This window comes from Oncorhynchus gorbuscha, linkage group LG06 (genome assembly GCF_021184085.1).
Source record: "Oncorhynchus gorbuscha isolate QuinsamMale2020 ecotype Even-year linkage group LG06, OgorEven_v1.0, whole genome shotgun sequence".
NCBI lineage: Eukaryota > Metazoa > Chordata > Actinopteri > Salmoniformes > Salmonidae > Oncorhynchus > Oncorhynchus gorbuscha.
In genome coordinates this window covers 17642458-17655106 of record NC_060178.1, presented here as the reverse complement: position 1 = coordinate 17655106, position 12649 = coordinate 17642458, and the positions used below count along the sequence as shown (strand labels likewise).

The 12649-nt window shown below is 42.5% G+C and overlaps 1 protein-coding gene across 1 annotated transcript in view; it reads left to right on the top strand.

The window, feature by feature from the left end:
- The first annotated feature begins 1833 nt into the window (after positions 1–1833).
- LOC124037638 (sodium- and chloride-dependent GABA transporter 2-like) overlaps positions 1834–12649 on the top strand; it is a 66598-nt gene continuing 55782 nt past the window's right edge. Inside the window, 3 exon segments of the mRNA XM_046352558.1 lie at positions 1834–1989; positions 10680–10880; positions 12228–12362. Of these exon segments, the coding sequence (XP_046208514.1) occupies positions 1983–1989; positions 10680–10880; positions 12228–12362 (343 nt within the window). The 5' untranslated portion in view covers positions 1834–1982.

Here is a 12649-nt window from a genome sequence, read left to right as displayed (position 1 = left end):
ACCTGTGGCAGTACAGTGAAGAACAGCAGGAAACTAACTACAATGGGGGAGGATGAAGGGAAATACAATTCATTGTTGTTTGACTGTTTTTTACTCTTTATGTTGTTTTAGACCGGTGGAAATCATCAAGTGTGGCAATTATTTTGGACAAGGTCTTGGGCCATTTTTTAAAGAATGGAATGTGTGGGCAATTAATGAAGCTTTCCCCGTAAACAGGACTGAACTAGGATGACCTGAAGCAGTTGTTTTTGCTTTGATTTTACAAATCTGGGCCTGACACTGTCTTGAGTCCCTTTATCATGTGTAAGTCGACCTTCAAAACATATTATTATACGACCTGATCATGTGCACTTGAGGAAGTGGATGGATTATGTTGATATCATGGTCATTCTATATTTGATAGATCTGGGCACACCTATGGTTTGAAGGCGGGTAAGCGTAGGACATGAAACCACCTTGTCCAACCGACAATGCTCTCAATTGTACCTGTAGATGTATCCTGTTTAGATTATTAGGTCCTTGTATAGGGAGTCATGGTGACACAGCATACAGTTTAATGATAAGAGGAACGATCCAATGTCAAGCTACTACAAGGAGCATGCTTCAGGATAACTCTGCCAAAGGTTACAATTACTGATGAAACGCCATCCCATCCATTTGGCAGAAAAATGTGGTGTTTGGCTAGCACAATTTAATTGACAACAGTATCGGTTATGTTAGTTAAAGGTCAATGCTGTCTTCTGTAAAGCTCTATAGGGCTGTCTACTGGTCATTATCTCCACTGAGGATCTGTTGCAAATCATTTACAATGCACAGGACCTCTATGCCTACAGTATGAACTAGATGCAGTTTGGTGGTGGAAGGGTTGAGCTACCCCCCCCCATACATTGTAAAGCACTGGGAGTAATCGTTGGCATAATTAAAGATGTAGATTATATAAATGTAGTCAAATCTATTATGCAGATAGGTCATTTGTTGATTTCACATGGGGTTAATTCCTGGAAAGCTAGATAGTTATCTGGCAAAGCCAAGCTGTATCTCTAATTTACGGTCGCTCCAAGACCCTGAATACAAGTACAACTAAGTCAAACAACTGCAGGTTGAGGGAAAGCAAACTTCTGTCCTTGACTAGAATACTAATGCAATTTGAAAAAGAAAATGGAGGGAGGGAGAAACAAAATGCCCTCACCCCAAAAGAACCTGCAAGGCAGAAAATGCCAGAACACGTCAACCCCAGAAAAGGCCTCTGGATTGTTAAGGCCCACAACCTTCAAACAAATGCCCTGAACTGGGCCACTCTAGCCCCATGTGGTGGGAAAATGTTGTGAATGGGGTGCTGGGCCTGTGAGGAAGGGATCCGGTCTATTTTCCGGGGGATGAATCGGGGATGTGTTTGAGAGCAGGGGCTTCACTAAGCAGGAGTGATGTTTTAATTATAATCAGTCAGTGCAGACAGCTTAGAAATCTCACTTGACTGGAGGAATATATGATGGGTTGGATGGGGCTCTTTGGGGTGCGACGGTGTGTGTGTGTGTGTGTGCCTGCATGCCTGTGTGTGTCAGTCTGTAATGTACTTAGGGAGATCTATAAGGCTGAACACAATATTGAACCCAGTCCCACCTCCCCCTCCCACTATAGACCGAGAGAGACCCTGGGAGAATGTGTGTTTCCAAGGTTATGCAATCGACCCACCACACAGAGAAGGCACAGACCTCTAGTGTGCTGCATTGAGTGTGTGTGTGTGTGTGTGTGTGTGGGGTGGAAGAGGGGGGATGTGTGTGGGGGTTTCTGAATGGAACTAGAGGAAGGGGGGCTAGAAGAGGGTGCAGAGAAAAGTTGACGAGAAGCTCATTGAAGGCTGAACTAAAGTTTGGAGTTACAGAGATCCCCGCCCCTCCATGCACATTATATAGTGCAACCTGGACACCAACAGGCCAATATCTGGCTAACCATTCAAACCATAAGGCTGTCTTTACATCACTATGAAAGGTGAGTACGCACTGGGTGAAAAAAATATGCTTACTTTTCCATGCATCTGTACTGGTGAAATCATCATACACAATTACAGTGGCATATGTCCTGCTTCATTTTAGGTTGGCATGAGATTGCACTCTTCTAAAAATAACTTTTTGTTGAATGGTTAAGTTTGATGAATATTCAGTGAGTATTGTTGAATCCTAGATGTTGGCTCTGCGCCATGCTTGGTTTGTCTTTATGAAGATATCCCATCTGGCCTGATGACGCTTCCTTATTGAGACATTTGGGGACCCATTATTTGGCACTTTTTTGATTGTGTAATAATGAAAACTGTCACAGAGGTTAGGAATAGTCTAGATGTTGATCTATTGAGAGGAGCTAATGTCCATGGATCTTATCCAGTCTTTATGACATGCAAGTCATGGATATACTTTAAGAAGGTTGACAAGTCATGGATATACTTTAAGAAGGTAAGGTTGACAAGTCGTCTGTTGTTGACAACCTTTGGTGACGAGGTCCATAATCACTCTGTTGACAGGTTGCTTAACAAACGTGTGCAGATTCAGTTGGATCGATACAAATGCATTGAACATCTAAACCAATTTAAATGCAATGTGTTACTGTATCATTAGAAGCAATACCAACTGCCCTGGTTAACCTTGGCTAATGAATAACATAAGAATCATGCATGACTTGCCTTGCCCTTTTGTCTTTAGAGTTAAATGTATAGTGGGTTGGGTTATGTTCCATTTGTTTATGCACCCTACATAAGGAGCTGTTATGTCACCCTACATAAGGAGCTGTTATGTCACCCTACATAAGGAGATGTTATGTCACCCTACATAAGGAGCTGTTATGTCACCGTACATAAGGAGCTGCTATAGCACCCTACATAAGGAGCTGTTATGTTACCCTTTATACACCGTTTATATAGTATGACACCAGCTTTTAGATGATTTGCTATGGATCCATGCCATGCTTGCGTAGGCATTTGTGCTGTATAAAACATTTATAAGATATAGTTAGTTTGAAGTGGGACCATCCCCTCAACTCCATTATGCAATTACAAAATAATTACTAAACTACTGTAGTATGTAAGTCCATGTTAATGCAATATTGTTGCTAGAGTTACTGAATCAATTCTAAACATGAATACAGTGAGATCATCCATATGTAATGTGTTACCATGACAGATGCAGCCAGACCCACAGGAGAAGTCATTCCTACTTTATGTTGGCTATACTTAGCTGATGCAGGTGTCTGGATAATGGGACCGGTCTACAATATTATTGTTTTTTCTGTCAGACGGACAAAGTGAGGGGCATACAAAATAGATTGAGTACAGTAATACTTTTTAATATACATTTCTGGTTCTTAAAACATTCATCTTTTTTTGTTTTCTTAAACGTGGCCCTACAGTAGCAACCCAGCAGATCTGATCCTGTGGTGGAAATCAATGTCATTGTTTACATTTTCCCTGGGAGTTTTCCCTCAGTTGTGTCCTTAACTCATCCAGGACTTTGTGCCTTGAACGTTCTGACCACAATCAGTATGATGGGTTTTCACCCAGATCCAAGTGTTGACTTGACTTATCTCAGACAAACAAAGAGACTCAGATATGGGAGAATTTAAACATGTACATACAGTATCACACTCAGTCTTAATGTCAACATCATTTCAGACAGATGTGTTGAATCATTTGATCAGAGATGTTAATTTATCTAACATTTTTATAATTTCGTAACGTGTTTGGTAATGGGTTGCATAATTCAAATCCAATACACCTGCCAGGCAATCTGAAAGTGCTTCATTCTTCTAGTATGTTGGAATATGTCAGGTAACTGTGATCATGCTTTGCATTTTCCACTGTACTGACGTTGTCAGTTAACATATGCATTAACCTGATGTTTGGAGACCTTACAGTGTCATCTGTCAGCGTGTCTGGAACTGATTGACTGAGTATTATTATGTTAGGACATCTCTTAATGAAGATGCACAAAGGCAATGCTATGACTGCATTAAAAACACTGTGTGTACAACACATTGGGAACAATCTGTGTAGATGAAGGGAAGGTGGCAGGTCAAAGAAGGAGTTTTTAAGCCTTGAGAGTATTGAGACATGGATTGTGTATGTGTGCCATTCAGAGGGTGAATGGGCAAGACAAAAGATTTAAGTAGTCAATCAGTTCCAGACACGCTGACAGATGACAGACTATAAGGTCTCCAAACATCAGGTTAATGCATACGTTAACTGTTAACGTCAGTACAGTGGAAAATGCAAAGCATGATCACAGTTACCTGACATATTCCAACATACTAGAAGAATGAAGCACTTTCAGATTGCTGAACGGGGTATGATTGTAGGTGCAAGGCGGACAGGTTTGAGTGTGTCAAGAACTGCAAAGCTGTTGGGTTTTTCACGCTCGACAGTTTCCCTTGTGTGTCAAGAATGGTCCAACACCCAAAGAACATCCAACTAACTTGATACAATTGTTTAAAAAAATATATATATATTTCACCTTTATTTAACCAGGTAGGCTAGTTGAGAACAGGTTCTCATTTGCAACTGCGACCTGGCCAAGATAAAGCATAGCAGTGTGAACAGACAACACAGAGTTACACATGGACTAAACAATTAACAAGTCAATAACACAGAGAAAAAAAAGGGGAGTCTATCTATATACAATGTGTGCAAAAGGCATGAGGAGGTAGGCGAATAATTACAATATTGCAGATTAACACTGGAGTGATAAATGATCAGATGATCATGTACAGGGTAGAGATATTGGTGTGCAAAAGAGCAGAAAAGTAAATAAATAAAAACTGTGGGGATGAGGTAGGTGAAAATGGGTGTGCTATTTACCAATAGATTATGTACAGCTGCAGCGATCAGTTAGCTGCTCAGCTAGCTGATGTTTGAAGTTGGTGAGGGAGATAAAAGTCTCCAACTTCAGTGATTTTTGCAATTCGTTCCAGTCACAGGCAGCAGAGTACTGGAACGAAAGGCGGCCAAATGAGGTGTTGGCTTTAGGGATGATCAATGAGATACACCTGCTGGAGCGCGTGCTACGGATGGGTGTTGCCATTGTGACCAGTGAGCTGAGATAAGGCGGAGCTTTGCCTAGCATGGCCTTGTAGATGACCTGAAGCCAGTGGGTCTGGTGACGAATATGTAGCGAGGGCCAGCCGACTAGAGCATACAAGTCGCAGTGGTGGGTAGTATAAGGTGCTTTAGTGACAAAACGGATGGCACAATTGATACAATTGTGGGAAGCATTGGAGTCAACATGGGCCAGCATCCTTGTGGAACGCTTTCGACACCTTGTAGAATTCATGCCCTGATGAATTGAGGCTGTTCTGAGCGAAAAAGAGGGTGCAACTCAATATTAGGAAGGTGTTCCTAATGTTTTGTACACTCAATGTATATCAGTTGGTGGTTCAAACCACCTAAAACCAATTTAGGGTTAATACGAGCTAGAGCAGGATCTCACCAGTGGTGGGTGTGATGACATGCTGTAACATCCTCAGACAAGTTTATGAACATCTAGTTCCAAAATTCAAATACTTTTCTGTTTTGTGTGTCAACGGAGCGTATCGTACGGAGCTTTGTGGCATACCTAGGCAAGAACTGGGATGAAAATAGGTTTGTTATAAATAATGGTGATTCAGGTTGGAACTTGCAGTCTAAATCCTCTGACTATCTTTGTATGATGCCAAGAATCATAATCACTTATATTCACAGCAGCCATGATTATTTCACAATGTCATGAAGCAAATCTTATGGAAAACATTTCCCAAGATGGCAGCGTGGGTGAAAAAGATCTGAGGGCCACCATCAATCCACACCTGCAGTAGGAACAGCACATGATTAAACAGACATGAACACACACGCATTCAAACCCACACATAGATTCTCACACATAGGAACACAACATGAACACAAACATATACGTACACAGTCAAATAATAACCCCTGGGTTTTCTGGGAAAAGAGTAGAAAAGTGAAATTGCCTGACTATCCGTACATTTTTAAAACAAGAAAATTCTGCCGTCTGGTTTGCTTAACATAAGGAATTTGAAAGTATTTATACTTTTACTTTTGATGCTTAAGTATACTTTATCAATTAAATTTACTTTTGACACTGAAATTGGTTTAAAACCAAATACGTTGAAACTTTTGCTCAAGTAGTATTTTACTGGGGGACATTCACTTTTACTTGAGTCATTTTCTATTAAGGTATCTTTACTTTTACTCAAGTATGACAACTGGGTACTTTTTCCACCACTGGTAGTCAGAAATATTGATATCCAGTATTCAGACAGAAAGAGTGATATCCAGTAGTCAGACAGAAAGAGTGATATCCATTAGGCTGACAGAGAGAGTGATACCCAGTAGGCTGACAGAAAGAGTGATATCCAGTAGTCAGACAGAAAGAGTGATATCCATTAGGCTGACAGAAAGAGTGATATCCAGTAGGCTGACAAAGAGAGTGATACCCAGTAGGCTGACAGAAAGAGTGATATCCAGTAGGCTGACAGAAAGAGTGATATCCAGTAGGCTGACAGAGAGAGTGATACCCAGTAGGCTGACAGAAAGAGTGATATCCAGTAAGCTGACAGAAAGAGTGATACCCATAGGCTGACAGAAAGAGTGATATCCAGCAGGCTGACAGAAAGAGTGATATCCAGTAGGCTGACAGAAAGAGTGATATCCAGTAGGCTGACAGAAAGAGTGATATCCAGTAGGCTGACAGAAAGAGTGATACCCAGTAGGCTGATAGAAAGAGTGATATCCAGTAGGCTGACAAAGAGAGTGATACCCAGTAGGCTGACAGAAAGAGTGATATCCAGTAGGCTGACAGAGAGAGTGATATCCAGTAGGCTGACAGCAAGAGTGATACCCAGTAGGTTGACAGAAAGAGTGATATCCAGTAGGTTGACAGAAAGAGTGATACCCAGTAGGCTGACAGAAAGAGTGATATCCAGTAGGTTGACAGAAAGAGTGATACCCATAGGCTGACAGAAAGAGTGATATCCAGTAGGCTGACAGAAAGAGTGATACCCAGTAGGCTGACAGAAAGAGTGATATCCAGTAGGCTAACAGAAAGAGCGATATCCAGTAGGCTGACAGAAAGAGTGATATCCAGTAGTCAGACAGAAAGAGTGATATCCATTAGGCTGACAGAGAGAGTGATATCCAGTAGGTTGACAGCAAGAGTGATACCCAGTAGGCTGACAGAAAGAGTGATATCCAGTAGGTTGACAGAAAGAGTGATACCCATAGGCTGACAGAAAGAGTGATATCCAGTAGGCTGACAGAAAGAGTGATACCCAGTAGGCTGACAGAAAGAGTGATATCTAGTCGGCTAACAAAAAGAGTGATATCCAGTAGGCTGACAGAAAGAGTGATATCCAGTAGGCTGACAGAAAGAGTGATATCCAGTAGGCTGACAGAAAGAGTGATATCCAGTAAAATGACAGAGAGAGTGAAATCCAGTAGGCTGACAGAAAGAGTGATATCCAGTAGGCTGACAGAGAGAGTGATATCCAGTAGGCTGACAGAAAGAGTGATATCCAGTAAAATGACAGAGAGAGTGAAATTCAGTAGGCTGACAGAAAGAGTGATATCCAGTAGGCTGACAGAAAGAGTGATATCCAGTAAAATGACAGAGAGAGTGAAATCCAGTAGGCTGACAGAAAGAGTGATATCCAGTAGGCTGACAGAGAGAGTGATATACAGTAGGCTGACAGAAAGAGTGATATCCAGTAGGCTGACAGAAAGAGTGATATCCAGTAGGCTGACAGAAAGAGTGATATCCAGTAGGCTGACAGAAAGAGTGATATCCAGTAGGCTAACAGAAAGAGTGATATCCAGTAGGCTGACAGAAAGAGTGATATCCAGTAGGCTGACAGAAATAGTGATATCCAGTAGGCTGACAGAAAGAGTGATATCCAGTAGGCTGACAGAAAGAGTCATATCCAGTAGGCTGACAGAGAGAGAGTGATATCCAGTAGGCTGACAGAAAGAGTGATATCCAGTAGGCTGACAGAAAGAGTCATATCCAGTAGGCTGACAGAGAGAGTGATATCCAGTAGGCTGACAGAGAGAGTGATATCCAGTAGGCTACCCACTGTAGTCAGTCAGTGAGTCTGTTGAAGTGCAGTCTTTTATGAGAGAGGTGAATGCTGGCCCAGTGACTTGGCTTGAGACTTTATGAGAGAGGTGAATGCTGGCCCAGTGACTTGGCTTGAGACTTTATGAGAGAGGTGAATGCTGGCCCAGTGACTTGGCTTGAGACTTTATGAGAGAGGTGAATGCTGGCCCAGTGACTTGGCTTGAGACTTTATGAGAGAGGTGAATGCTGGCCCAGTGACTTGGCTTGAGACTTTATGAGAGAGGTGAATGCTGGCCCAGTGACTTGGCTTGAGACTTTATGAGAGAGGTGAATGCTGGCCCAGTGACTTGGCTTGAGACTTTATGAGAGAGGTGAATGCTGGCCCAGTGACTTGGCTTGAGACTTTATGAGAGAGGTGAATGCTGGCCCAGTGACTTGGCTTGAGACTTTATGAGAGAGGTGAATGCTGGCCCAGTGACTTGGCTTGAGACTTTATGAGAGAGGTGAATGCTGGCCCAGTGACTTGGCTTGAGACTTTATGAGAGAGGTGAATGCTGGCCCAGTGACTTGGCTTGAGACTTTATGAGAGAGGTGAATGCTGGCCCAGTGGCTTTGCGTGAGGCTTTATGAGAGAGGGGAATGCTTGAGGCTTGGCGTGCTCAGTTCTCCTCAGTCTTGGCCTTAATTTCAGACAGCCCCCTAGCTTCTGTATAAACACCTATCTGCAAAGCAGCTGTCCTGTTACTAGAAATTAGGCAAATATTTATTCTCACCTAGTAAAAAAAATAATTGGGGCCTGCGCCCCTGGACTGGAGTCTGGAGAGGTCTCAGTGTGGAGGAATTTGGCTTGTGGGTCATGCTGCTCCCGTGGCCCATACTGAGCCTGTGAAAAACCAAGGTAAAGTGTGATCAGGCTCCCTGGCAGCCTGGAGATCTCCTCTCTATGCCATCCCAGCAGCACAAAGAAGCCCCTTGCCAATAAGAGGCTCCAGTTCTTTATGATGCCAAGCCTTCATTCCCACCAAATACCTTCTGAAAACAAGGGGCTCTATTTTTTACCGCTGGCCACAATTTGGCCCAGACTCAGAAGATATTGGCTCATCTCTCCCCTCCATCCCATCCACCCTGCCCTGCTCTGCCAGTGATAGGCTGAGCTAAGAGCACATACCCAAAGCTTATGGCACATCGGGGTTGCCATCTCTCCTATTGTTGCAGACCTAAATTCAACTCTCTCTGCCGAGAAAACAGCCATCTTATTAGACCCAGGAGAGCCAGGTCAGAATGGCCCTGGTGTTTTGGGTTAAGGGGGGGAGGACTCTTGGAACAGTCCTCTCCCGCAGGCCGAACATTAATTTGTTTTGTTTGATCTGTGACGGGAGGGGCTACTGGACTAACCAAGTTGAGAGAGGGAGACAGGGGGGTCAGAGAGAGATAGAGTGAGGGAGAGAGAGAGCGAGAGGGAAGAAGAGAGAAAGAGAGAGAGGGAGTGAAAGAGAAAGAAACAGAGAGGGAGAGGGAGAGGGAGGGTGAGGAGAGGCCTTGTTAATGAGATATGACAGCAGTGAGCACGGTCAGTGAGCTGTCTGTTTCCTCTTTCAGCATCACTGGACCTAAACACCGTCCGGCCATGAGTTGTGAAGCTCAAAGAAGCCGTCACGTAAGACCCAATTTTCAGTGACTGGACCCCTTCTAGACAGGGAGGGACAGAGGGTACAAAACATTAAGAACACCTTCCTAATATTGAGTTGCACAGGGATGCTGGCCCATGTTGACTCCAATGCTTCCCACAGTTGTGTCAAGTTGGCTACATGTTCTTTGGATGTTGGACCATTCTTGATACACACAGGAAACTGTTGAGTGTGAAAAACCCAACAGCGTTGCAGTTCTTGACACACTCAAACCACTGCACCTTGCACCTACTTCCATATCCCGTTCAGACACTTACATCTTTTGTCTTGCCCATTAACCCTCTGAATGGCACACATACACAATCCATGTCTCAATATTCTGTCTCAAGGCTTAAAAATCATTCTGATTGAAGTGGATTTAACAAGTGACATCAATAAGGGGATCATAGCTTTCACCTGGATTCACCTGGTCAGTCAATGTCATTGAAAGAGCAGGTGTTATTAATGTTTTGTCAATGTTTGACTCTTTCTTGCTTGCGGTAAATTGTGTGTGAGAAATACAGAATGCCTTGAAATTCTTCCTTCTCTCACACCTCTTGCTGCTTGACCTTTGTTCCAAACACTCAAAGGGGATGTATGCACAACTGAAGGGCCCCTATAACCCCCATCTCCTTGAGGCTTGCACTCCTCCCATTGTTCATTTCCAGGAGATAGTCCCTAGGGAGACTTAAGGACTGTAAAGCTGTGTTTGCTTTAAGATGAGCCAGTTGATCTGGGAGTGGTGTGATAAAGGTATACAGATACTACAGGAGAAACCCCTTCACTGCTCTATACCACTACACAGTAAATAAAAGACTGTAGGCTGTAGGGTTAGCCTATATAATTATGTACAGTAGTGTTACTCTCCCTCCTAGTGTCTCACCTCTCCTCCACTCACTCTAATGTGTTGCTTCTTCAGGCGACATGGAGAGCCTGCCCAAGATGGACCCCTCCAACGACCACAGTCGGCCCCTGGACATTGTGCCACAGAGTGATGAGAAGATGAAGGAAAGGGGTCAGTGGGGAAACAAGGTGGAGTTTGTCCTGTCTGTCGCCGGGGAGATCATAGGACTGGGAAATGTGTGGCGTTTCCCTTACCTGTGCTACAAGAACGGAGGGGGTAGGTGTTAACCTTTTACTGCATTGGGCTAAATCTAGGTCACTCAGAGTGTTTCTTGGGAGTCTTAAACACATATATTTTGAAACAAAAGTATATATACCTCACACACATGGTTATGGGCTAAAAGAAAAGAAGACACATGTACCATGTCAGATATAGAGTTGAAATGTATTCGATGTTGAGTTTGCATTCCAATATTACACTTTATATACATCACAGAAGACTGAAATATAACAAAACTGTTTCAAATAGTAAGACCAGATTTTTGGTCTTTTTTTATATATATTCTTTAATAATGTAATTATTAATAATGTAATTATGAAAAATATTAATATCATTCCACCCATGAGGCCACTAGGTCATTTAGTGCAGGGAAGGGATACCATCACAGTGCTCAATGACAACATGTCACATCCCTTTGTTCATATCGGTTCATAATTGTCCTTCAGTACTATTGATCAGGACAGCTGTGACTGATGTCACATCCATATCATTAAAGAAATGTAAGTCTACCCACTATATTACCTTTAACTGACCCAAAGCCTGTTGTTATGAACTTAAATGGCACTGGAGCCTTTGAGTAGATTGTGTTTTAATGCTAGAAACAGTTATGAAGGGCTTCTGTGCCGCCTGCCAAGCCCAGACACATAAAACATATCAATCATGCAGTACAACAGTAGCAAACAACACACTCCTGTTTGGAATGTATTATATCCCACAATATTATGGAGGTACCAATTAAAACCAGCTTTTCAGAATGACAGGTAGTTCTGGGTTTCTTAAACGTCATTGTTTTTATATCTGTAGAACTTTAGGGTGAAGATAATGTATCATTTTATCCAAAAACAATAATTGATGTATTATGTCTAACCCCCATTTCTCATATCTTGGTAAAATGTTATCGTAATAGCATTGTAACAGCAAGCTCGCCATTGTCCAAATGATTTACATTATTATACAAATGACAGTAATTTGATCAACATTGCCAAATCATTTGGAAAATAAATCAACTTAATACACACAGTTCACAAAGTTACTCCTCATTCTTCTGGAGAAGGTTCTCCAAATGGGGGTCTTCCGTTCACCATTAATTGTAACGGAAGTTGTGCTGCAAGATCTGTGGATATCCTACCTGGCAAAGGAAACGTGGGATGCTGTCTTTAAAACTGGCCAAATCAAGCCATAGCATTTGAGAGTACCTTTATGACATCCAACCTTCAAATGTTGCCTCAAAAAGCATCATCCTTGTTGATTGCATATGTCATCTGACCTCATATCAAAATGGTGTTCTAGTGCTCGAGTCGACACCTTGATAACTTCTCTCCTCTCCCCTTCTCCTCCCAACAGGTGCTTTCTTCATCCCCTACCTGATCTTCCTCTTCACGTGTGGGATCCCAGTATTCTTCCTGGAGACAGCTCTAGGACAGTACACCAGCGAGGGAGGTGTCACCTGTTGGAGGAAGATCACTCCACTGTTTGAAGGTGATCCTCCACTAATGTCTACGGTCTATGAAGCAATGTCTTTCTTCACGGATTTGCTCATCTGGATGTTCCTGTGAAACTACTGGCTTTTTGGTTAGATTACAGTTACAAAACATTTTGTCAGAACTATATTTAGTTTAATGTGCACTGCATTTGAATGTGTTTCAAGGACAGGATTAAAGGGAAAAATCCGCTCAAAAACGATCACGTTCCTTCTTGAAAGGGCAAAACATTTTGGGACTATATCAACAGTGGACTAATTATAAAAAAATACCCAAATATAGTTT